A 27,821-nucleotide genomic window follows, 5' to 3' on the forward strand; every position below is an offset into this window, starting at 1 on the left:
AATACCATAAGTCATTAGAAATCAAGGCAAAGCTTGAAAACTCCGAAATCAAAATCAAAATTAGTTACGAGTGAAATAACTTTCTATACGTATTTATTCGCATATTTATTTATTACCATTGTAAATGTATGTATGTTTAATTATTTGTTTAAGTTAAGGAAATGTACCTACTTACAGTATATGTACTATGTTTACTAGATTTTCATGTACTTGAATATGAAATTCGATTCAGGCAAATAATTTCATCGACGGGCTGAATTTCCACGAATATACTTTCTTTAGGTATCTATGATATTATTATATGCGACTTGTATGTATTAAATATGTAATTCGTCATAATGTATTTTGTTCCTATTGGCTATTAGTACATCGAATAGGAGTAAGGAATAAATTATGCATGTTTTAGTCAATGTGGTCTAGGCCTATATGCTTTACATCTCGTGAAAGTTGACTATAAACGAGGGTAAAATTGTAGGTATGTAGTTATATTTTATTGTACATAAAAATATTAGGATCTCTGTTTTTTTTGTCGTGTAAATTATTCGTTATTTTGTTTATTCTGTTGTTTTTTTTCACTTGATGTGACTTGATCAAACATCTGAATGAAGCTCTTTCATAGAAATAAATTGATAAAAATTAGAACAATAAAAATTTATTCGATTCAGCATTTCTCATATGAGTTTAAATAATTTAGGTATCATGAATAACAATATGTTGATAAAAAAAAAAATTACAAAATAACAAGTTGGTAGGTATCAGGTAAGTATAATACTTATGAAATTCGATTACATAAAACACACCTTCTTCGATATAAAAAAATATCGCATTATCACTAATCGAATCCTTAAACCAGAATGAGTAAGTAGGTATACAAAATACACATACAAAATAATAAACTTAGGTATCAAATTAAAAACACAAAAAAAACGTTATTTCGCATAAATGAAACTCTCTCATTATACATCAACTTGCCTCAAAAAATAAAATTGAAAAAATAAATTAAAAACAAACAGCTCACAATTTGAACACTCGTTCACTTATTAAATATGGAAAAAAAAGCTTCTTAGACAGCTCAATTTGTTTGCTTTAAAGATATAAATTACAAAAGTAGCTATGGACTGAAACCATACACCACTGCTACTCTGTGGAAGAATTCAGCTAGGGCATGCTTCAAAGACGGATGCGTGGCATGAGCTGTAAGACTTCGAACACCGTTGAATAAGACTGGAAGCAGTATACGAAACACCTCGTCGTCCAGCTGGGCCAAAATATCGAATACCGATATCAATACTTCCGCCCAAACGGCTAGATGAGCTTCGCTGTCCTGATTCATGAAACAAGCGCGCGTGCGAAACACAAAAAAAAGGACCAGATTAGAGGTAAGTTAAATTAATTTGGTGGGGAAAAAAATGATAAGGTAAAATACTAAAATGTGGACATCTACATACATAAAGTGACCATTTCGGCTTTCAACTGAGAAAATTGAAAGCTAGCAATTAATCTAAGGGAAAGTTAACAGAAGCTCGAATGTATTTTTCGATTTTTGGTGAATTTTCAAAAATCAAATCTGGGCTAAAAATTGAAAAAAAAATCAAAATTTTACCAAGTTGACATAGAAAGATGAAATTTGGTATGTGCCCTATTTTGGACACTCCAAATTGAATAAAAATAATTTTGAACCATTTTAAGCAGTTCTGGAGCCTCCAGCAAAATGAATGTTGAAATTTCCGCAGAATTTTATCTAAGAAAGTTGCAAAGCTAAAATATACTTTATATAGATACTGACCTACCCTAATTTCAACATGCCAAGCCAACTGGATATGGTTTTAGGTATTAGGCCACTTAGGATCATCCAACAATTTTTTTTTGAAATTTTGGTTCCCCCAAAAAGCTTATAAAATCTGTTGAAGACCACTTTAACACGACAGGGATCGATTTCGGAAAACTGTGTCTAATTGACGAAGCATATAAGCCACTAACAAGAACCCATCGCGTTTATACAGACTTTTACAAAAGTTAATTTGGACAACGTTTGTGGCACTTTATGAAAATCTGGAATTTTCAAAATATTGCTGGTAGCTCCAAAATGGCTTGAAACTACCTTCAGATGATTCAGCAAGTTGAAATTAGGGTATAAACTAAATTTTAGTTTTGCAACTTCCTGAGGTAACATTTTGTGGCAATTTGAACATTCAAAACGGTTGGAAATTTAATAAATCGTTTCTAATCAATTTGGGAGTTTAAAATGGAGTTGCCAATCTTCAGCTTTCTAGGTAAAGGAGGAATTTTCGTTTTTTTTTCAAGTGACCACTTTTGGATTTTTGCAATTTTCATGCATACTTAACCTGTGGTCAAAAAATTGAAATTCGCTCGTAAATTTGATTTTTTTTCGAAAACAAGGTGTTCAAATGGTACGAAATTTTCGCTACATTTGATTGATATGATTTTGAAGCCAGTAAGTGTGAGCTATAGCTAGGCAGGTGGCATTTATCTGGGAAAAAAACCTAACGTGGCTGCATTTGGGCCCTCATAACAGCTTTAATCAGATAAATACAGAAATTCGAGCGAAGATGCCATTGAAAGTATCTATCTACTTATCAATATTCTTTGGGCAAGTAAAGGTGAATTTTATAAAAATTCAACGCAGGTTTTTCCCTCGCCCCACTAGTTCAACTTTTAAAAATTTATACCTATCAACCTTTGACAAATGTCACGTAAGAACTCTAAACGTAAATTAGGGTGGATCACTAAAAATAAAAGTTGAGGGATTTCGACCAAACTCAGCAGAGACCTTCATTTTGAGTTGAAAGTTACCCAAAAATTTTGTTTAGCCTCCAAGGTGTTCTTGGAGGGGATATAAGAGGTCTCAAAAGAGGAGACATTTTCGGAAAAAAATCGTTGTTTTTTCAGTCCTGTCACCACCCAACTTATTTTTGAAAAAATGTCCCATTCCAAATGAAAGTATTTGAGAAGGACCTTTTTTTCAGGGTTCTACTGAATTGTCAACTTAAAAACATCGAAAAAATTGTCATACCTAAGTTTTCAGCTATTTTTTCGATTTTTCAAAGTTGGCAATAGTAAATGAAAAATGAGCAATGGAACACTTCTAAAAATTGCTTTCAAAGGCTGAATTGGAGTGTAATGCAGATTTTGAGGCAATATTATGAGAGGTTTTGTGGGGTAAATCCGCCGATTCCTGAGGAAAGTAATGATGAAAGTTGTGATGGTAAGTTGGTACGTTTGTATTATGATGGAAAATTTTTTAAAAATGCTTCAAAAAGCTGAATTAGAGTGTGACTGAGATTCAGAGGCAATATGGGGGTTTTAGGAGAAAATCTGCCAATTCCTGAGTGAAGTGATGACGAAAGTTGCAATGGTGAAGTGTCATAATTATATGACACCCAATTGTTTCATCTCATGAAATGGGAATTTCTAACCTACAATTTTTTTTAGTATTTTTCCATAAATACTATGTAGTTACACCCAAAAGTACCAATGACGATGGCTCAGGCGAGTGGCAGGGAGGAGTATCAATCAGAGGTGTACAAAATCGTCAAACCTTCGCTACGCACGCTGCTGCGGCACTATAACTTCACTCAGGTGAAATCGGTCGGCCATCTTTGGTGCAAAATGAATGTTTTTAGCCAATCACAGCACAGCACAGCTGTCTGTCAAACGACGTCACTGTGACGTTTCATGAAATTCAATTGTTATTTTGCACCAAAGATGGCCAACCAATTTCACCCGAGTGAAGCTATATTATAGTGCCTTAGCTACGCTGATGACACAATCCTCATCGCTTCAAGTGTTGAAAATATGACCAGTTTTCTGAAATGTCTTGAAGAGGTTAGTGCAAAATATGGCTTGCTGATTAATAAAACGAAGACAAAGAGCATGATTGTGAATTGGCCTGAGAACAACTCACCCGAAATCCAGGAAATTGAGGGAATCGAAGTGGTGAATCAATTTGTATACCTGGGATCCATTGTTGATAACAAAGGAGGCAGTGAAGTCGAGATAAGACACAGAGCTCAAATCACAAAAAATGTCATGTCTCGGCTAAAGAAGATATGGTCAGATGCAGCAGTGAGCAAGACTCTGAAGATAAGGCTTGTAAAAATGCTCTGGTTTTCTCAGTTTTTTTCTACGCGACAGAAACCTGGATGGTATGGGAGGGAGACAGAAGAAAAATGTATGTGCTCAAGATTAGTGTTGAGCAAATTCGCAAATATTCTTTTTTTGCTTGCGCATGCGCAAGAATATGCGCATATTCTTGGGCATATTCCGCATATTCTTTTCGAAAAATTACAACTTTATCACTTAGTTTAGAGATATAGGAAACTTTCCATGAAAAGGTTTTGATAACTTTCAAACTATTAAGAAAAATTGGAAATTTATAAAGAAAAGTAGTTGTAGATCTTGTAAATTGTGGGAAAATTGTAAAAAAAAAACTTTGAATTTTTTGAAAAAAGTCATGATTTTCATTTTTTTGAGAGAATATTCTCTTCTCAGATTATGCGCATTGAGAATATTCTCAGGCCAACACTACTCAAGATGTGGTGCTGGAGGAGAATGCTTCAGATCTGATGGATGGAGAAAAGGACTAATGTGTCCATCCTGGGGGAAATCAGTGTCCAGTAGAGCTTGTTGGCAGTGGTACTCAGACGAATACTCAAATACTTCAGGCATGTCACAAGGGCAGATGCGATGTAGTGCCTGTTCATTCAAGGCAAGGTAGAGGGAACAAGAGGGTGTGGATGCTCCCCCACAAGGTAGACAGACTCCATCACAAAGGCCATTGGACACAGCTTCCCAGCTTGCATCAGGAGCGCCCTAAATGGAGACAGTTGGAGAGAGCTGGTGTATCATGTCACAGAAACCGCAGCTGGTGCATCATAGTCATGATAAGGGTAAGGTAAAGCTCTTTAATATAAGTAAGTATGGAAAAAGATTATGCTCTTAAGAAAGTCATAGCATTTTATGTATGTGTTACATACTGCGCATGGCAGGTTGGTGTCGTCATGCAGTGGAGCAACCAATGGGGTGCAACGTCGTACGTGAACAGCTGATTTGATGCGTGCGCAGTACGTAAAACTTACGTAAAATGCTATGACTTTCTTAAGAGCATAATCTATTTCCATACTTGTATTAAAGAGCTTTAGGGTAAGGGTACCAAATATCAACCACCTCCTTAAATCCGACCCCCCTTCCCCCTCTAACTCACCTGATGAATGTCACAAAATTTTTGAAAAGACATTGGTTTTTCTTATTCCTTTTTCACAGAAAAAGCAAATGAGACCAAAATCACCGCTGTAAAGCCAAATGGTGAGAAATGACAAGCAAAAAATAAAAATCAGAAAGTCAACATTTTTTAAATTTTGACTTTTGTTTGAAGTGAGCATGTACGTACAAATAGTTTTTGGCGGGTAAATTGTGAGTTAATTTTTATTTAAAGCCGGCACTTGAATGAATAATTAGTGCTAATTACTTTTTGGATAATTTTGACAGTGAGTATTCAAATTTCTGGCCAAAGTTACTTTTATGAAGTGCCCTAAATTCGCCCCCCCCCCAATTGTTTTGGCAATTTCAAGACTTTGTTTTTTGCTACAGGCATGCCAAAAGATGAACCAAAATCGTAAGAAATGGGCCAAAGTTTCAGGTAAAATGTTCTAAGGTACTGTTATGTTGATATGTCAAGTAATAAATAAGTATCTGTTTTAACGTCTTCAGACTTTGATTTTTGTGTTTTTTTACCAACTCATTTTTAAACTTTAACATGTTTTTTGAGGGGGTCGATATTAGGGTCACTTTTTTTATTGGTAAGTGACCAATTTTCATAATTTGTGAAAACGTTACATACTTTATATTCAAGTATTGAGTAATAAATATTTGTTTTAACCCCTTTAGACTTTGATTTTGGTGTTTTTTTTACTCATTTTTAACACGGTTTTTTAGGAGGTCGATATTTGGGTCACTTTTTTTTGTTGAATTTTCGAACTTTTTCGTGGGGCTTTGTGATGTTGAAGTAGACACGTCAAGCTATTGTTTAAGCAATCACCGACATAAACTAGGGGGTCGATAATTGGTACCTTTACCCTTACCCCTCCAGGACAATACCAAAAGAAAAATGTCGCTGAAAAAAGTTAGGTAGGTACTGGAGCAGAGAAACACAATTTTTTCGAAAATGCCCCCTCTTTGAGGCCCCATTTCTCTCCTTCAGAGGTATCTTCGGAGCTAAAAAATTTTCCGAGTAACTTTCAGCTTAACATGAAGATCTCGCCCACTGAATTTAGTCAAAATCTGTCGACCTTTTTTCGTGATCCACCCTAATATAAACAGGTAGGTACCTAGAGATACCTATAGGAGCTTCTCCACCAATATGTTGACCATATCAATACATTCCAATCATACGTGAGTTTTTGGTTACAAAATATGAGAACGAAAGGGTGCTTTGATACTGGGAGAAAAAAATGCCACCTACACCGGATAAAAAATATATTCATATATCGGGTAGGTTACCCATGTTTTGTTTACACATATCACACCGAACAGGTTTGTCAATGTATAGCCTTCGGTCTCAATTCGATATCACACGCTATCGGCACTAATTTTTCAGGTTTAGTTTCCGCTGATCACGTTGAATGAAGCGAGTGCCCGAGCTCGAGCAGTATTCGTTGCAAGTTTGAATTTCGAGTCAGCCTGCGCCTCTCGCATCATAGCACACAGACGACACGACATGAGAGTGAAAAAAAAATAAAACTTATGTAACAACAACGCCTTATAACAATACTCTTGTTACATCTGATCCGAAAAAGAAATACGAGGCAAAGGGCAGACCGAAGACGTGCACATGAGCGGTGCGATGAAGAATAAAACAACATTGACATATGATTGCGTATAGTTAACACGTGAATAAGGACCCAATTAATTACCCAAACGTGTACCTAGGTACATATCTACGTATACCTTACTCGTGCATTGTTATAGGTATAGGTATCTGTCGAGCCAGAGATGAGAAAGGAATGAAGTTTTTGATACTCATATTCTTATTCTTCACGATAAAATAAGACCAGCAATGACAATACCTATCTAGATAGTCTATTCTCAAAATAGGTACTCACTTTATTAATGCTGCTTTTCCTTTGCTGTTCGATTTCTGGAGGCAAAGGTTCCATAACTCCGACATTACTCGTATATCCTCCAAAGGATTGCTTCCTCTTAGGCAAATGGCTAGACGTGGGCAACATTGTACAAGATTTCTTACGTTTAACGTACTCTTCGACAACCGAATCAATACTTCTGCTACTCGCCATCATGTAAACCGATTCAACGTCGTCATCCAGAGCTGATTTCTCTCCTTCATTCGTCGTTCCACATTCGTCTTGAACTTCATCCTTGTTCTCAGCTGCAGCTTCACTGTCACTGTTTGCATCCGAAGTCAAAGATATGAAATCCGAAAACGTAAATGGCTTCTTTTTTGCAGTTTCGACGTCAGCATCTTCAGCACTAGTGACGGAGTTTGACGAACCATCCACATGCAGTGATTTTATCTGCGAATTTAGGGCAGACCCTGGATCACTGTTGTCTATTTCTGACAACGAGGCTGGTTCTTGATTCGAAGATAATCGAGCAGCTCGATTCAGTTCGGGGAAATCTTCAGTTTGAGAAATCAAGAAGAAGATTGGTTGGTCACATACTGAATCGATGACCGAGTACATTCCATCTTTATCCAAAACAACGTCGATGTATTTTTCGCAAAGTCTGTCGAAGCTTTGACGAAGGCAGAATATGTACACGACGAATGGTTCGTATTGATGGGATAATAGGTGGTTTAATGAGAACTCGTTGCTCGTTTCGTATCTGTTGGAATAAGACAAAAATTAAACCTTTGAGTGATGATCTTTTTAGGGAAAATAGTGAAAATTTGTTCAGCTGGTTGCCTATACACTTAGGTAGGTATATTATCTAAATACGAGGTAGGTACTTACTTCAAATCGAACTTTTCCATATAATCCTTGACCTTATCCAAAGTAACGTGATATTTCTGCGACTCGTACAAGTATAATTCAAACAGCGCGATAATTTTCAACGTCCAACATGCTCCGGCTTGTTTATACAGATTGGTAGCTTTCTCCAAACCAGCTACTTTTTGCAATAGGAACTTTAAACCGGGACGAGAATCGAATGAGATGGCTTTTTCGTAAGAAAAGTCCAGACAGCTGAATAACACGTTGATGTGACTTTGACTCATGTACGAAGTTAGGCCGTATAGTTTTGGTTCGTTTTTATCGTTGGTTGTTTTTGTCGAGGAAGATTTGGTCATCGTGGTTGGTGCAATGGCTGCTGGAGTTTGTAGCAGAACGTTTGCCAAGCTGTAGACAAAAGTTAGGTAAACGATGTTAAATTACAGTCAACTGATTATTTTGAGGTCATAAAAATATGTTTGAGGGGTGGAAAGTATGCAAAACAGAGTTAGCTACTTATAGTTACACACAGCATGCAACCCAAACCATACAAATAAAGCTATGAGGTGATAAGTAATTTTTAAAGATTGAGAAGTTTCTTGAATACCTACATATCAAAACAAGCTTCAAGAAGAGGGAAAAAATTAAACTTGAACTGCTGAAATCAAAAAGGATTTTTAAAGCTCCTTTTGAAAGTCTTTAACAGCCTTCAACTTTCAAAGAGTTGTGCCATTTCAATTTTATAGAATTAAATCTAGGGAAATACCAATTAGGTAACACTGATCCTTTAAATCCTATAGTTTCCACAAACCAATTTATACTTGGAATCCAAAAACGAGAAATTTGTTGGCATCCCTTCGTTATACTTTGTTTACTGTTCATAAACATTCTCAATACTCATGCCATATCTAGACAATTTTTATTTTCTCTTACACCCCTCTCGCCCTCACCAACTTCCAACTTCCCTTGAACATTTATATTTGGATTAGAGAGTGGGAAAAAAATTTCATAGAGATGGAACACCAAAATTCTAATTATTTTCCATTACCTACCTACATAATTTCGACACTTTTTCAAACGATTTTTGTAAAATTTTACTCAAATTTCAATATTTTTTGGTAATTTTCATTGATTTAAAAATAATAATCCTTTTTTCAAGTTTTTATATCACTTCAACATGTTAGCATTTTTGTCTCAAATGGGTACTTTTTGTTACCTACCACTTTCAACACTTTTTCAAACGATTTCTGTCAAATTTTACCAAAGATTATACATTTTGGCAATTTTTATTTACCTTCGTGATTTTTTTTCGTTTTTATGTCATTTCAACATGTTTCTAACACTTATTCACGCAATTTTAGAGAAATTTCATCATTTTTGGTCATTTTTATTAATTTTTAAAAATCATTTCAACATTTTTAAAATACTTTTTCACGGAATTTTTATCAGGTTTTTGAAATTTTATTACTTTTAATGATTTTTATTTACTTTCATATATATTTTTTTCAATTTTTATGCCATTTTAACATATTTTTAACACTTTTTCATGCAATTTCACTAAAATTTTATTACTTTTTGGTCACTTTCGTGTTTTTTCGTATTTTTTTTTTCATTTTTAAAATCATGTCAACCTTTTTTAAAACACTTTTTCATGCAATTTTGTCAAATTTTACAGAAATTCCATCACTTTGTGCTCATTTTGATTGGTTTTCATGTTGCTGGGTTGTTGTTGTTGTAGTTGTTGTTGTTGTTGTTGTTGTTGTTGTTGTTATTATTGAGTTAAAAAAAACAACATTTCAATATGTTTTTAATATTTTTTCAAGCAATTTTAGTCAAATTTTACAAAAATTTCATCACTTTTTAGTTTTTTGCCATTTTTATTAATTTTTATGTTGTTTTTTTTTCAAATTATACCCAACTTTAATCATACAATTTGGTAACTTTAATTTATTTTCATGATTTTCATTTTCGTTTTCATGTCACTTCCACTTTTTTTAAACTCTGTTTCATGAAAATTTAGTAACATTTCATCATTTTTATTGGTCAATTTTATTGATTTTTAAAAATCATTTCAACATTTTAAAAATATACTTTTTCACGGAATTTTTGTCAGTTTTTTCCAACATTTCATTTTTTTCTTTGTAATTTCTATTTCATATAATATGTACATATTTTTTTTAGTTTTCTTGTCATTTCAACATATTTTTAATATTTTTTCACGCAATTGTACTGAAATTTCATTAGGTACTTTGTGCTTATATGTATTTATTGCTGTTCATATTGTTGAGTTTTTTTTTCATCATCAATTTTAAAGTTTTCAATACTTTTTTCATTCTTTTGCCAAATTTTACTGAAATTTTAACACTTTTTAGTTTTTGGCCATTTCCATTAATTTTTGTTTTTTTTTCAACGATTTCTTTTCAAATTTAATAGTGTACCATTTTTATCATAATACACATTTTTCAGCAATTTTGCATGCATTTTTTTCCAAATACAGAGGTATCTAAATTATACTTACTGAATTTTTATGTTTTTTTTTTTTTGGCCAATGAATATGTTTTTTTTACATATTTTTAAGCATTTTTTCATCCAACTTTTTCTCTTTTTTCCCTTCAATTTTCGTTTCTATTAATTTCATTTCTCATGCAATTTTTGCCAATTTTTACTAAAAAGTGAATGTCATAATTTTCTTTTTTTTTTGATTTTCAGTATGCTTTTTACTTGTTTTTAAGTTGTCGAATTTCGCTGAAATTTCATTAGGTAGGGATTTATTGCCTTTTGGAATTTTTCATTGATTCTGGAATATAATCTGTGATTGTTTTGTGTATGGTTTTCACCTATATCATTTTATCATGTTCCAAGCGAAAAATGCTTGGATCTGATCAGAACGGGACATTTCCTGAATCCAATCTGACCTCATCAAACTTAACCAGGCCCTGCAGTTAATCAGATCTGGTCAGATCAAAGTTCTGATTGGATTAGATCTGGTCGGACCTGATCTGATTTGAATCTGATTGATCCTTTTCATCAGACCAGATCAAAACTGATCAGAAACGGGAATTCCCTAGATCCATTTAGATCTGTTCACACTTAATCAGACCCAGTAGGAAAGACCGGATTGGTTCTGATCAGCTCTGATCATATGTACTTGATCAGATGCAATCATTGCCCTCCGGGTTTTTATAACTTTTCATGCAATTTTTGCCAAATTCTGCTGAAGTGTTATCATATTTTTTTTTCTGAATTTCAGTAATTTATTGCTGTAGGTACCTCTGCTTAAGTAAGTATACTCGATTACATTATGATTATAAATGAATATTACCTCGGCACAATTCTGGGTGTGCCCTGTATTAGCAACGTCGCAATGGTCTGAAGTATCAGCTGATTTGCCAACAGCCCTATGACGATGTTTCTGTAGGGTATTCTGATCACAGAATGATTATCAGATCCATCCAACGGACATAACAACAATATGTAACTCCTTTCTTCATCTATCTCGCAGTCTGATTGTTTAAACTCATCGTACTGATTTTCTAACAAGAAAATCTGCGCAAAAAGATTAAGAAAAATCACTCGCCATTTCAACATAAGATAAATAAAATAAAGTCTGTCTTCAAATTGATTTCTGTAGGTACCTGTTGAGAAAGCTGTTTAATTCGGTAATTCTCTTCGGCAGTCGAATCTTTCCTGGCAGCAACCTTCACCTGAGCCAGATCACCATAGAAGCTTTGCGAACAAGGATAAAATGCGGCCATCAATTGCATCAGAGGATGCAGAGATAGCACGCATGCTTTATGAATTGTCAAACAAGCCACCATCCATAACTCTTCGTTCAACATTGGTCCCACGCTAAGGATCATGTGCCTGTAAATAAACACTCCAGTTGTATCTACCATAACTTATAATTTAATTATATTAATGAATAATCTCCTTCAGGTAGGTAAGTACACAGATCAAAACAGGTTGATAAACAGATATCGAAATATCAAACCTTCCGCTCTCTATATCGTCATCTTCGATTATCATTTCTCGTCAAGTGTTTTTTTTTCACTTACAAAAAAAAAGCACACACACAAGAGAGAGGATAAGTAGCTACAATAGTCTAAGTACTTTTATGTTGTATGGTACTTATACTTCTACATACGTGTTTAATCAAATACGACAACACACTGTCAAGCGACGCTGACCGCAGATTAGGAGAAATATTGACAAGTCGACTGTTCATAGTAAATTACAGTACAAATACACCCGTAAGAAGAAGGTAAAAAAAAAACTCGGCACGCAGTTATTCAATATCTCGCCAGCAATATTCTCTGACAAAGTTACAACAGAAGTTATTATAATATTCTTTCTCTTCATCACTCGTATTCTCTGAATGGTGACCAGAATAACGAACCTATATCTTACGGGTGAATGCATAAATCTTAATTCATGCGAAAAAGAAAGAAAAAAAAACTCGTCTGATTAAAAAGGAAGAAGGAGGAAGAAAAAAATTTCTTTCATTTTTTTATGTGCCTATACGAGTACCTACATAGGTACTAGGTAGGTACATAAGATGCATAACGCTTGTTTTGTTATGAATCGGTTTCGAGACCCGTAGGTAGGTTTTTCACTCACTGCAGATCTCTTAGCTTATGTACAAATGCTGTTTGATGGATGACTCTTTATATAGAGAACGAACAGGTTAATGGTTATAGAACGATATCAGACAATCCAGATGATACCTTTATTACCTACTTCGCGAGATGTTTTTTCCTATTGAAATTATCGTAGCCTAAGTACCTAGTGTTTTTTTTTCATTATTGTGCCTTATTAACAACTAGATATCTGTACTTTATTTATCTGTGTATCTTGGTGCAATTTTATAAATTTCCACAAGCCAATTACTCACCTTAAACACGCGCAACCTAATCTGGTGATCGTTTCTTTTGAGTGAGCGATCAATTCGATGAATAAAATCATCGATTGTTTGAACATCAACGTTCCTTTATCGATATCAGATTTTTCTGTAAATGGAATAAAATCAGAGATGAAGCTTCTATGGTTACATAATTGAAATCTGTGACAGCACTACAATGGAAAAATATTTTTAGGAGTTCACCTGACTTGGCATTTAATGGTACTATGTTCATTAAAGGAACACTTCTTACAATCCAAAGGGCATACTTCTGATTTAAAGGATTTCAAAAAAAAAAAAAAAAAAACAGTCAGCATCGGATCCAGAAAATTTTGTAAATTTTCAAAGAGCTTATCAGGTCAAAAATAGTGAAGGTTTTTGCAGTTGAGAAATTCGGTTTATGGGATTAATTTTGTTGTCAAAGCTCTCCAAAGTGACTTTAAAACATTTTTTGCTATTTTGAAGTTGGTTGTCACGTATATGAAAATATAGATTGGGGGGGGGAGGGAGGCGGATAAATTTAATTTCTGGGGTCAGTTTGGTTTTTAAAGCTTTCAAAAAGGACTTCAGGATCTTGGTTGAAATTTTGAAATGTTTCAAATCGATTGTCAAGCACTTTCCTATATATATAAGCCCTACCTACAGAAATATTTGTGGCTATCATTTGGAGCAGAAAAATTCAATTTGTGAAGTAGGTTGTGTTCTTAGAGGTCTTCAAGAGCTTCAAATATTTGCATAACGTAAGCTTTTGAAACAGAGAAATTAATATTTATGGGATTACTTTTGTTCTTACAAGAGAACCTCTCAAAATTTCCATCTCCGATTTAGACAGGATCGAAATTTTTGAAAAGACCATAGTTTGAAAACCTCATAATCAAAATTTCAGCAGCCCAAATTGATTTTTTTCAATTTTCAGCGAACTTTTAAAAATTAAAAATTGACCATTTGAGCGACATTTCTTTCAACTCTTTCGAACCTAATTTCATAATTTTCGGTTATTCCGAAACCTCCAGCGTTGAAGTTTCTCCAAAACGCGAGGAAATTGATTTGGGCAGCTAAAAATTGAGTTGAGACTTGACTATTTTCGACTCGTTTGAAGGGCTAGGATTTATCCTTATTTGAGCGAATTTTCAGGTAGTCAGCTGAGGGGGGAGGGAGGAGAATTTTGAGTAGCATCATCTAGTTAGGTACCATTAAAAATACACTGGTCAAAAAACACAATCGAGATGGTCTCCGGTGCCAAATGTAGATAACTGGCTAAGCAGTTCGAGAATAAGTCATAAATTAATTTTTAGCTGCCCCAATTCATTTTCTGGAGAAATTTTAAAATTCTGGAGAAATCTAAAATCGTGCTGGACGCTCCAGAATGACTGAGAATGGTAGGTATCTAACATGTAATTTGGGGAATTGATATTAGTTTCAGGATTAATTTGTTATCAGAATTTCTATTGAATAAATGTGGGGTTTTTCTCAAAAAAAAGCACGAATTACCTACCAAAAATTGTAAATTTTAAATTTCCAAAAATTTTCCAAAAATCGAAAAACCAATTTGCGTGGCTGAAATTGTCAATTTTGATAATGAAGGTTTCAGACTATGCTACCTAAAAAAAATCGCGATCACATTCAAATATTCCAGGATTTTTTCAGATCTACGCGAACATCCCAGAATCAAATTTTTGGTTGGAAGAGGGAGGTGGGTAAGTCCAAGTGCCTCAAGAACCTCTCAAGAATTGAGAAGAGGGGCAAACCTTTGAAAATTTCTCCTCCCTCGCCCCTAATTTTACAACACATCTTTCACACACACACACTCCCCCCACTAATTTTTTTTTGAATACCAAACAATTTGTTGAAATTTGGGTAAATTTTTCAAGAAATAGGTAGTCACAACAATTTTGTTTTTTTTTCAGATCAGTTATGTTATTAGCTTTAAAATATTTTCTCACTTGAATAAATTGGAAATTGTACTCGTAGACTTGTAAAAAAGTTTTAAAATAATACTCGTATTAATAAAAAAAATTATACTTAATAAATTTTTAATTTTTATTGAAATAAATTGAAAGTAATTGAATAAAATTTTAATTAAAAAAAAAATAATGCATAATAAAATAATTTTTATTGTTTGGTAACTTGAGTCTTGAGTATTCATGTGCCTACTTAATATGAATTTGTTTTTTTTTGTTTTGTAAGTACCTAATTAAAAAATTCCAATCTTGGATCTAAACCCAAAAACGCATAATTTTGGCCACCTACAAATTCATGTGAATATTCATTATCCCAATGCAAGAATTTTTTGTTTCATATCAAGTTTATGGTACCTACCTACCTACTTATTTCTAATTAAAAATTGCCCCAAATAACTTTCAGAACTTCCAAAACGAGACAGAACTATCTATTGGAGCATTGCTTAATTCTCAGAATTTCTGAAGGTCGCTTTGAAAGCTTGGTTAAAATTTTGGATTTTCCAATGCAGGTAGTACCTATTCATTTAGGTCCCATAAAAAATGTTTTTGGGCTTTTGGGACAAAAAAGTCGTTTTATGCGGTTAGTATTTTTCAATCTCTCCTCTTCAGCAAATTTGGCTGAAATTGAGCAAATTTTAGTGTTTTTTTTTGGGGGGGTAGAGAAATTCCATTTACCCATCTCATCAGCCTACCTAATAATCTTTTTTGATTTTTTTTTCACAAAATAATGACGAAATTTTCACTTAGAGAACTTCAAGCCATGTAAATTCTCATTGTAGACCACTCAATTGACTCAATCAGTCGTTCCTACTCGAAAAAACAGTCTCAATTTTAAATATGAATTCGAATAATACCATTTTCGAAGCAAAATAGAAGGTATATCAAACGGGGAAAAAAAATTCACAAATACCTGCTAAGTACTGAATGTATCCCACGATGAGGTCAGTAAGCGTACCGCAACTCTGCTTAAAATTAACCAGCGTCGCCTGATCTGTTGCATCTGTTGTAGGCCCAGTGGGTATTTTACGAAGCCAATGTTGCATGAATGGCAGCAGGATATTATTCACGCAAAATAAAGCGAATTCAACGCCTATAGAAGGTAATACGCAGGTATAAATACAATAAAGTATGCATGTTTCTCAACTTTCAATAGCTACACACTACGCAGATCATTAAAAAAGGTTGTCTCAATCATACATATTTTCTTGGTTCATTTGAGCTTCGTTCTATAAAGCCGAAAGATTGGCTTGGAAAATCTCGCAATCTTTATTCAATCAAGATTATTGTTCGACGAAAATTTTTTAGTGGACTTCTTACATTTTTATTTCACAAAAAAACTCATTACGATTACGAGGTACTCGAATTTCTCCTTTACTCGGTTTTTTGTTGTCTCATCACGAACACAGATAAGAATTTAATTTTGATAATTATTTCGTAAATCAATTTTCGATTCATACCTAACTGATGAAGAATGAAAAAAATCAGGCTTCATCTAATTACATACAATATTGTATATCTACATGAAAAAGCAGTTAGGCAACCATTCGTGCATCTATGATGAATGTATAGCATAATTTAGACTAGAAAAGGATTCTTCTGATGCAGAAACTTTTTCAAAAACGAGAAAACTCAAAACAAAGATCCTTTAACAGAACACAAAATTCTCAAGTGCTAGCTCAACGTTCTAAAATCTCTCCAGAAATGGGATTATCCACATAAGAAAGTAATCTAGAAACACCCACCTGGAACATTTCTCAAATCTTGTACTATAACAAACAACATATCCAGCGCTTGCGATTGGTATTTTCCAGTCGCCACCATGCAAGTGAATGATAAACTCTCGATCATCGATGCCCACACTCTGAGGACTCCGCTTGGTTTATCAATTTGCGATAGAGATGTTTCGCTCAGACCGTTCAAGGATAATGATCGATAAAATTCATCGTTTTGATCATCGTACGGTTTATCGTCTCCAAAATACACTATACTTTTATCCGGAACTTCGGGGTCGAGTTTTGATAAATTAATTTGAACACTGTGATTGAGGTAAAAAAATTCATTATTATTCGTATTTGAGTTTAATTTTGATTACTTAAGCACTCTTTAAGAACTCATATGAGTCATAAGTATTTTTACCTGTGAGCTGTGTGGAAAACCGGGCATGCTGGCATGTTGAACATGGATCCTAAAATACCGCAGCATTGATGTAGGTATTTTAAGGCAGATGCTGCTAATTCTAATCCTTGTTCGTCATTGTTAGAGTCGTCTAAAGTATTCACTTCGTCTAAGAGAGTATAAGCATTGTATCAAATAAAGTAGGTATAGCCCTTTTTTTTGATTGAGGAATTTTTTTTTGGAGCTTCTTTAAAATATAATAGAAAATTTTTTAAAATGAGATAGGTACCTGTTCCTTTAACGTGTCTTAAAAGACAAGCAATAAAATCAACAGCAGCGTTTGAAAATACCAAAGTATTATCAGTATCGAGAAATACTTTGAAAACATTATTCAAAGATGCCAAATGAACGCTGCTGATTACTCGTAAACCACCGAATAAAGATCTCCAACCGGATCGTATATCAGCTCTATTACCTTCGACAAACTCGCAAATACAGCTGACGATCTGCAATTTACAATTTTTTTTCAAATTAGAAAACTATCAAAATTCAAAAGAACACATCATGATTCAATTGATTTTTAATTTTTCAGTCACACTATTCCTCAACAACATTCCACTTTCAAGAAAGGAAAACAGCTGAAATAAACATAAAATTCAGGTGCATACGTACTTGATCTTGGATATCAGAATCACAAAGCTCTAGACATAAAAGTATTTCGAATGGTTTGAACAAAGCTTCGTTAAAATGAAAATGTGCCAATTCAACTTGTTCGTTCAACAGGGCAGTGATAGCGTCATGGATACAAATCACTGATATCTTTGAAATAGCCTGTTCTTTATTACAAGCAGCCTGCGAAAAGAATTATTACGATTAGAATTCAGAACAATATAATGCCTTTCATTAGCCAGGCTATTGATCAACGATCGTGATAGGTAGGTATTTACTTCGATATAGTGTGGTCCTACAAGAGACCAAATTTTCATCACATGTAGTAATGGTCTTCCACTTCTGATACATTTCAACATAACTTGATTAATTCTCGTTAGGAACAAACTGTGATCTGATTCTACATTGAATGAGATCTTTCCTAAGTTTCTCAATTTCCACCAATGTTTGTTCAACATTTCTGACGTAGACACACGTGAAAATAGCTGTTGATGGGATACGGTGCATAAACTCCTGACGAAACCCACCAAAGCTTCGAGGTTTAGTTTTAGAGCTGCTTCTTCGAATAATCTACAAATAAAATATGATTGAGTTTTTTTTTTTAATTCCATATTTATTTTCTATATTAGGTATTTAATACTTAAGTACCTGTCGATTTTCTGAGATAAAAGGCAAATAACGTGGGAAGCAATCTCGTTGCTAAGAATGCCTCCATTGCTGTCTGCTTTACTGGCAGTTATAATTTCGGAAATGGTTTGTTCATTAGATGAGATCACTGGTGATGGAGAAGTTGCCAGGAAACTGTACACGTCCATTCTAAAAATAAAATAAAAAAACATTAGGTTCTTATCTACTTTTATACCTCTTATCAGTGAAATTTCAGACTTGATTCTTGTATTAGGTAGATATATTTTTTTTTATTTTAAAAATGAGGCAAAGATCTCAAAATCAATTTAAATTCTTAAAATTATGATAAAATACTGGGATTTTAGGAGATGCTTTTCTAATGTAAATAGTCTCGTTCAAATCGAATCTTGGCCTAATACAAATTTATTTCAAGAATCCAAAGTCTCTTCAGTAACTTACACTTCATCGTCAACATTTTCATTCGGATTCAACGTCAATTTCAGACCTTCAGTGGTGCTCAGCGAACTACTACTGGTAGCTTCTACAGCAGTATTTTTCTTCGTATGAGTGAATTTTCTCAATACAGACTCATTTGTCTGCTTAAAAAGCTTCTGTTCCAAATGACAAACGTACGAAGTACACCTGTTAGGTAAATTCACATCCAGTTTTTTAAAAAAAATCGAATAATTTAACTGATCCTTCTTCAGTAATTATTATTTGTATAGTTAATTCGTACTTGAAAATATGTTTCCAAGAATCCGGCGAATGACTACCCAATTCTAAACCACAGCTTAAAACGACATCCATGCTCAAAGCTTGCGAGACGTGTAATTTGTGATTATTTTCTAGAAACGTCAAAGGTGACGAAATTTTATCGTTGTTGGAAGTATCGGGACAAGCTGCGTTCACAATTAATGAAAATACGTGACCACATCGACTTTGCAAACCTGTGAAAAAATATTGTGGGAATTTTAAACTTGGCCATATAAAATAATCATTTCACCATTTATCTATTTTTTTAAATTAATTACCAAGGACATTAGTCAATTCAGCAGCCTTCTGAAGACTTTCTAAACTATTGGAGAAACAATTTTTCAAGAAAAACTCGTTATTTTTATTCTTCCTTAGAAGCTTGATCCTTGAACTACTGCTATGGCCGGCTGAATATTGCAATGTGGTAGAAAGCACATCCAATATAGAGTCCCAACAGCATGTTAGTATTCTGCGACTCATTTTACGACCTAGTAAAAAATAATTAGGAGTTAAATAATACGTATCCACGTACCTAAATCACCTAATTAGATTTATTATCTAATATTTCTTCATAATTGCTTACCAGCTTCAATTTCTGGAGTTAATTCAGGTCGTATGCAAGCTCTTTCTAGTCTCTGGTAATCTGACAAAACATGACTACCGTTTCGACTTAAATTTCCATCTACGTCTGCAAAGATTTCAAGAATTATTACCAATCACATTCATTCAAATAAATAAAATAATATGAATAATTATGCAATCAAACAAGTGAAATACCAATTTTTAAAAAATGTAGACAAGTGCTTAGTCCATGCATTTTTTTTTTTTTTTTTTGAAAAAAAAACGTAAACCTAATTTGAATTTTAAAAATTCCTCAAAATTTAAAAAATTAAACTAAATACCCGCAATTTTGCATGACAGTGTATTTCTGGACGTTATTTTATTTTATTTTATTTTTTTTTTAGTTTTCATCCAACATTTTTCATCATATTGTATTTGTTGCTATTCGATTTCAAGAACTAACGTAGCCGAGTGCATTTTGCTCCTACCTGTTAGTAAATTAATCAAAGGCAGGTATTCGTCAGTGGTATTTGGATCGTATCCGGCATGATGAAGGAAATTGGTCACTAATACTTGTTGGTATAATTCTGAAAGCCAGCTTGCAGACAGGTACACCAGAATACCACTACCATGAACTTCTTCCACGAATTGGTCCTAAAGATGAATTTATTTCAATTAAATTATCCAAATGATAATCTTATTATTTTAATAAATACTTAATTTGAACTTTCGTTCGGTAATCAACGAAGAAAGCTTCTCAAAATCAATACCCAGGGTAACATTCCTTTAATTACGAGACCTTAATAATTTTAATTATAAATTCAAGCCACATTCCAAACATTGATGTCTCTTTAGGTGGCTAATGAAATATTAATTTATAAGGGTGGATTGAATCAAGATTTACTGATGCTGACAGAATAATTAATGAATTTATTCAAGAGGAACTTTGAAAATTCCCAAATACAAATTTGCATTGAGAAATAAAAGGAAAAAAATGAAATTAAAGAGGAAAATACACTAAAACATTAAAATGAAAAATTATTCTACTGAATATGTACGATTTGTAAAAAACGAGATCTTTTAGAGTTTTTTTTTTTTTTTTTTTTTTTTTTTTCAATGAGACAAAAATATTGATGGGTTAAAGCACGAGAATCACCAAATTAAGAAGAAGAAAAAAACAAGTAAATAAAGTACTATGTTGTATAAAATGATTTGCAAATCGAGCTTACTTCAGTCATAGGTAAACTTTCGCATTCGGTGTGATAATATTCGATATTGATTAGCTTCAGATTGAACCTCAAAACTGTATAAATGGCCAAATAAATACCATCAGCGTTCATAATGGTCGCTTGCTCAGTAATTATTCCATTATCGATAACACCTGTTGAGTATTTAGAGAAAAAATCATTTAAATAATAATATCGATGCGATAGACCAGGTTAAAAAAATCGTGAAAGATTCTTTTACGTTTTAAGATTACCTACCTTGGCAATACTTCGATGAAAATTCCTGCAAAGCTTCGTCAACTTGAAGAGTGCTTCGCAATTGAAACAAAGATGGTAAAAAAGACAACAATGTTTTAACGAATTGACGAGCATTTTCTCGTTCTAAATCCAACGATTTGACTACTTTCTGCACATTAACAAAAATAAAAAATTATTTGTGATAAGTAGTGGAAAATTTAAAATACAGTAAAATTAAAAAATAATACACACTGTATCGGTAGATTTGGTCATCGATTCGGTTATTGAAGCTCTTCGAACTTTATTTAAACGTTCGGTTTCTTTTTCTTGTTTTTTACGTTCAGTTTCCGAACAAGGTTCTTCTACCTTTTCATAAAAATACAAAATTTGTAAGATTAACTCAACTTATCCAATTAGGTAGGTATCAAGTTTCTCAATCAGAAGTGATAAAAATTACATAGGTAATATACTCACATCGGAATCATTTAATCCTTCTTCAGGTCCTTCAGTATCACCACTACTATGACCACTGCTACTTCTACTAACGCAGCTGACGCTATCAGAGGCCAATTTATATTGTAATATTTCACGATAAACGTTTGGTAACCGAGAAGATGAATCATAAGTCAAAGGACCTAGAAAAAAAATCATTAGGGTATATGTGAAATTTCATTGTCGATGAGACATTTTAAAACTCAATATTTTGTAAGTATTACCTGAATAATCAGCATCTGCCAGTGTGGGAAACATGACGTTGATTTTTTCCACATATTTTTCGTTTATTCCTTTCCCACTCGATAATTCTGTTAGAGTCGATAGTAAACTCGAAATACAAGAAACACAAGCGAATAAAATTTCTAATTGACCGCAACGGCTGCTTTCTTCGATCGAATCCATTACTCTGTTAAAAAATTCGTAAGCTATTATTTATCAAAGCTACACTATTTTTCTGTTTGAATTTCATTAATTCATAAATTTCAATTCGACACGCGAAATAGCTCCTATTTCGGACTACAAGCGAGGATATTCTTACATGTTGAATAATTTGCATACTCAGTTCGCCGTAAATAATTTCGAACGTCAATTTTTACTTTTTTGTTTTTTCGATTGCGGAAGTAGGGGGGGGGCTCTATACAAGCTCACCAATTGTTAAAGGAACCGAAGAAGGGATTTTCTTGAAATGGGAGTTATTCAGAAGAATTCTGAAGTAAGTAATAAAAATGGGAAATTTTAAAAAGTTTTTCTCAGAATTTGAATTATTTCATTTTTTTTTCTAACCGGAGAGGAGCAAAATTTGATTTTTTTTCAATTATTTTTATCTTGAGGGGGGCCTTCTAGTATAGGTAATTTTTTCATTTTTGAAAAAAAATTTAAAATTTATTTTTTTTACTTAAGGACGAGGGAGACTTAAAAATTGAAATTTCACACCAAGAGCCAAATTTGAGATCGCCGAAAAACAAAATGAACTAAATGTACGAGTAACTTACAATCTTGTAAGAGCCATATCGCTTTGCTGACAAAACTGCTGTTTATCATCTTCGATTAAAATTGGTCCGGCAAAATCAACCAGTCTGTTCACACTTCGCAATATCTAAGTAATTGTAACGATTAAAAATCAAAAGATATTTTTTTAAATCGAAGATTATCGCTTGAATAGTGAATACTGATCCAATTTTTCTCCAAAAATTACCTCTTTTAAAGCTTTCAAAGCCTCTAAACGATGTTCGGGAGGAGGATACAATAGCATTCGATGATAGACTGATTCCAAAACTGGACGATGTGAGCCAACACAACCGACCAATCTGACTAACTGGTTACCAATGCTGTATTTCAAAACATGGGGAAAATATCAATCAATTTTATCGTTGAAAATTACGAAAGAATTTATATAGATATATTATCTACACATCCAAATATTTTACTTATTTGAAAAATCTTTCAAAAAAATTCAAAATAACTCACCTATAAACAGTCTTTGCCTGATAACTATCGAATCCCGGTGCAGTAGCCAACCCTCCAGAACCTCTGCCGGTCTCACCACTCTCACCAATCTGTCGATCTTCTCTGGAAATGAACTTCTTGTCAACTCTAGGTGATCCTAAGAAGGCGATCAATACAGGGCACAGTTTTTGCCACAAGAACGCCGTGAAATGCCTATTCAGATGTATTTTTTGTGGTAAACTCGAGATCAGCGTGTGAAGACATTCGAGGAAAAACACCACGCTTTGACAGCATCTGCCTCCGCTGAATATTTTCATGTTTGAAGGAGTAGAAAAAATATAGAGTTTATTACAATCAATTGGCAATAACTCCAGCAGGTAGCTCTCGTAGGTACATTACCTTTGGGTTTCATCCACCTTACAACAGATGAATTGTAATATGGGAATTGCTTCGTTGAAACACAGAATCCCGGCGCTGTTTGACGTTTTGCTGGCGTCTACTTCTTGACATTCTTCATCTAAGATAGGTAACAAAAGGAATTCATGTCAGCAATTTTAATTGGAATAATTGAATGGTGAGAGGTCAGAAGGGATAGGTCCAACCCCCTTGGGACTGGAAAATTGATCAATGGGTCATCTGATGAGAAATTAGATGCATGTAGAACAGCATTCGTCCTCACCATTTTTGAGCTGGACTCAATACTTTTCGATATATTGGTCAAAAACCGATTTGGGGGGGGGGCTAAGATCCACAAAGAGGGAGAAGTGGTCACAATACGCTAAACCTGGTTTTTGAGACTCGTATCAACATTCCATTCGACAATTTTACATTTTTTAGTGCATTTCAATTCATCTCACGTGCGTATATAGGCAAATAACTGAAATAACTGAATAGTGAAGGGAGAGGAGGGGGCGGGGTGACATTGTGCTCCGCTCTGTACCTCAAAAAAACAAAGAAAACCACCCCCCTGTACTATTTTGGAACGACTGAAGGTATTACAATCAATATTAGCCATCAACATTATGGCGACCGATTTTGGGGGGCTAAGATCCACAATTTAGGGGAAAGCTCACCCGGGACAGCAGGGGACTCCTCGGATTCGTTTTCAGGCCATCAAAATGGACCAGTACACCAAAAATCAGCTTGCCACCCACAGATTCACGATACCCCCTACTTTTTTGCTTAAGTTACTGGACTATTGTTACATCACGTTTTTTGACGTTCCAACCCCCTCAGCTCGGCCCCTATCAATGCTGAGAAAAAAAATGACACATTTTTAAAATTGTCGTAAAATTTCGCAACTTTTTATTTGGACTAGTTTTTGATTGCTAAATTTATTTACTGACAATATTCGTTTGAATGCGTGACTTTAAAAATTTGAAATACAAAAGTTCAACTTTGGGAACCACTGAAATGTGGGGTATCACTAAATGAGAACGGTCATGGGTAGATATTTCAAGAGTGATCCAATACGAGTTATTTGAGACCACAAGCACCCCCTTACCTCCTTTTGGATAGGATTTATTGGCCAAAACAGATGACAACGTAGGTGCTCAATTTTCACAACTTTGAGAACCCCTGGATCGGTTTTGCAATTCGATCTCAAATATGTAATGGTGGTTTCGGGGTCGGGAATTGATCCCCTTTCGAGGAAATATCGCGAAAATTGTATATCTTTCCGGTCCCACTCTTTTGCGATTTTGAAACGATAGACCGACATGGTACCCCTACTACGTATTTTCTTAGGGGTGCCTAAAGTGGAGGGCTCTAAAAAAAGAGTTCAAAATTACGAATATAGAGGGAGCTTAATTAAACTTTTTCTTCTAGATAATTGAATAATATATACCTCAAAACGTTACGTGTTTGGTGCGAATCGCAGGTTTCTAGTTTTCCAGGGGTTCCCAAAGTAAGTATAGAAATTACAAAAAAATCGGAAAATTGGATCTTTGACCTACCCACCGGCGGAAAATTTTATTGAGTACAAAATTTAGTAGAATGGAGGTCTTTCAGATGGAGTTCAAAAGGGGTGGCTTCAAAATGATGATTCCAAAAATTTCCCAAAAATGTAACCCTCCCCTCCATTTCTGCCCCTGAGGCTTGAAAATAGGAAAATCACCTCGCACAACGTTTATCGGGTTCAAACAGATATACGTATTACGTTAACATTTTTTGAAAAGAATATGCAGTGGTTCCTAAAATTATTTTTTTATTCACAACTTTGGGAACCCCTGGAGCTCAAAAATTGTCATTTTGGGTTAACTAACCGCGGATTCGTATTTGGACATTTATTACAACATTTTAAGAGTGGTCGAGTCGATAACTGTCTGGTGCCAAAAAGTGGCCTTATCGAGACTCCTCCTTTTTGATTTATTAAATGAGGCAATGACCTATTTTACATCAGCCGTGATAGAAAATGAAGCCAATTGCTCCGATTTTCGTCGAAAAGGTAAATCATTTTATGAAAAATTACCTCTACTGTAGTGTTCATCAACAAGAATTGGTACCTAAACGTAATATCTTAAATGTTAAATAAGTTGCATACTCAGTTCGCCGTAAATAACTTCATACTAATTCCGGTTTTTGGATTTACATTAGCCCCATTTTTTTTCAAGAATAGGTACCTTTCAATAGTGCTAGTAAAGTAATTACAATATTTTTTTTCCAACAGTCCAAGAGGAGGGGGTAAAATTTTGTACGATAATTTTTGCTATGAAAACATTATTTTTTGAAGACTTTTTCATGTCTGACGACTGAGTTCGAAAGAAATCTACTCAAGTTGGAGATTCAAAATGTTGAAATTAGAAAAGCTGAAATAAATTTTTTTTTAAAAAAGTTGGAAGTTACTGAAGTAAAAATTTTAAAAACTGCACTAGTGAATTTTTCAAATGTTCTTAAGAGAAAAAATAATGTTTAAAATGGGACGTAAACATTTCCAAGGAGTGCAAAAGCTTCCAGTTTTGATCAAAATTTCTAAAAAAATTCAAAAGGTAATCAAATGGTGTCCCCTAAATATGTACATTATAAAGACGTCCAGAAAATACAAATACCTACGCCATGAGACCATGAGGTAAAATTTCGAGTGCTTTTAGGACATGAAATGCCTCCTTCTAGTCATTACTCTGAATAAAAGCTCTTAATTATAATTTTATATCCTAAAATTGAGCAAAAATGTTACCTAAAAAGTGACAAAATGCGCACAATATCTGGCTGCTGGCCGCCTGCGACGCTGATCTAATCGCCAAACTGCCATTTTCATAAACTTCCGAGCACATGGTTAAAATCTGTATGATAATCCTTCCATTAACCGTCCAGTACGTCGAGCAGGCCACATACAACAACACCTGTAGCGTTACCATCGAAACGAAAATCCTTTATAAGCTTTAGTGATTATGTAACTATACCTATAGCTATACAGTACATATATAGGAATACTTCTAAAACTCTTTGACGAGCATATAAGGGATGGTGATGGTCTGCCGAAAAGAGCAGCAAAGAGATGTAAATTCGTGCAGTAATTGTACATCTACATATGTACGTACCTTCAACATATCAACTTGCGCATCGTCCGCTTGCGTTTGTATCGAACTGAAAGCATGCAGTAGTTGGGAAGGAAACCATAACGAGTCGTCTTCTGGCTCGAAATTTGACTGAAATCTGTCGTCTCGGATCATTTTCTACGAGTTTTCAAAAATACACACGTTTATACGTATTACGAGATGGAGAAAATATTTAGGTCTACTGATGGATAATTTTCCAACATTTTTACTTCTACTCACATAAATTCCACTGATGGCCAACGTTATCAACTTGTTGCGTTTAGTTTCCAAAGCTAATTTAATAACTTGGAAACATTTTGATCTGAGGACATGCGGGGAATCCCTGGCACCGCATTGTTGGCATTCCAAAAATGCTGTAACAATTTTCAAAAGGGTGGTTTTTCGTTTCAAAACAGGATCGTGGTTGTTACGAGTAAATGAACGTTGATTTGGAAGGGTTGCTATCTCGTAATATGTGCTGTATTGAATATCATTTTTTTTTTTTTTTAAATATGTACCACAGGAAGAGATGAAATTCCGAAATTTATCGACAATAATCTATAATATAGGAATCAGAATTTGACTGTTTGATTGCGAGTAGAGCCCTTAGTAGGTTCCTACTAAATTCGCAAAAGGCTTCATCAAGGCTATTCAAAAAATGAAAAATTCGATTAGCAAAAAATCGAATGCAACTTTTAAATCGTGACTCATAGAGCTTTTTTTTGACTCATATATTGGAAACTTCTTTGATTCGTCTCCTGCCCGCCAAATTATTCAAACAGATGCTTGAATTAATACACTCCTAATATTTTGACGATTTCTTTTTTAAAAGTTGATTTAAAACTCGAGAAGTGTCCAGAAAATAATTTCAACGAATATCGAGATTATTCAATAAAGATGAAAAAAAGAGTAACCTTAAGTACAAAAGAAAACTCTAAATCTACGATATTTACCATATGCATCCATAGCAGCCTTGTGAACGGTGGAAAATTTATAATTTAACGCCTCTTTCGATAAATTCGAGAGTAAATCTTCCATATTTGAATACCCGGATAGTCTTCTATAAATCCAATTTCACTTCCGGATCATAAAACGCGGCTTGAAAACAACACCATATGTTTCCTTATCACGATACTCCGAATAAAACAACGAGTACAGATGTACAAAATTATTTCGCTGTACTGAAATTGACCAGAAGCAATTTAATACGACGATGAATTATTAAGATGAAACCATTTTTGAAAACTTTTCCCTTTTTTCGGTGGTTGATTGAAATGCGAATTTGAAAACTTCTACTTGTACATCAAAGAAGACCGACGACGACGGCGATGTAC

General features: G+C 34.0%; 1 protein-coding gene across 1 annotated transcript; it reads right to left on the minus strand.

The window, feature by feature from the left end:
- Nucleotides 1–614: 614 nt before the first annotated feature.
- LOC135841513 (brefeldin A-inhibited guanine nucleotide-exchange protein 3) lies at nucleotides 615–27,821 on the minus strand. The gene is made up of 31 exons (XM_065358505.1): nucleotides 27,441–27,821; nucleotides 26,728–26,861; nucleotides 26,491–26,625; nucleotides 26,127–26,292; nucleotides 23,351–23,468; nucleotides 22,973–23,254; nucleotides 22,701–22,833; nucleotides 22,498–22,601; nucleotides 21,727–21,911; nucleotides 21,485–21,645; nucleotides 21,263–21,376; nucleotides 21,032–21,179; nucleotides 20,777–20,928; nucleotides 20,036–20,201; nucleotides 19,570–19,674; nucleotides 19,265–19,474; nucleotides 18,970–19,180; nucleotides 18,693–18,875; nucleotides 18,255–18,422; nucleotides 17,885–18,176; nucleotides 17,610–17,789; nucleotides 17,227–17,443; nucleotides 16,959–17,106; nucleotides 16,565–16,857; nucleotides 15,733–15,912; nucleotides 12,856–12,970; nucleotides 11,600–11,828; nucleotides 11,287–11,510; nucleotides 7,989–8,372; nucleotides 7,122–7,860; nucleotides 615–1,324 (listed from the first exon to the last, which is right to left on the minus strand). The coding sequence occupies exons 1-31, from the start codon at nucleotides 27,523–27,525 to the stop codon at nucleotides 1,112–1,114; spliced, it is 6,174 nt and encodes a 2,057-aa protein (XP_065214577.1). The 5' UTR covers nucleotides 27,526–27,821; the 3' UTR covers nucleotides 615–1,111.

The sequence above is a fragment of the Planococcus citri genome, chromosome 3, assembly GCF_950023065.1.
Source record: "Planococcus citri chromosome 3, ihPlaCitr1.1, whole genome shotgun sequence".
Lineage (NCBI taxonomy): Eukaryota > Metazoa > Arthropoda > Insecta > Hemiptera > Pseudococcidae > Planococcus > Planococcus citri.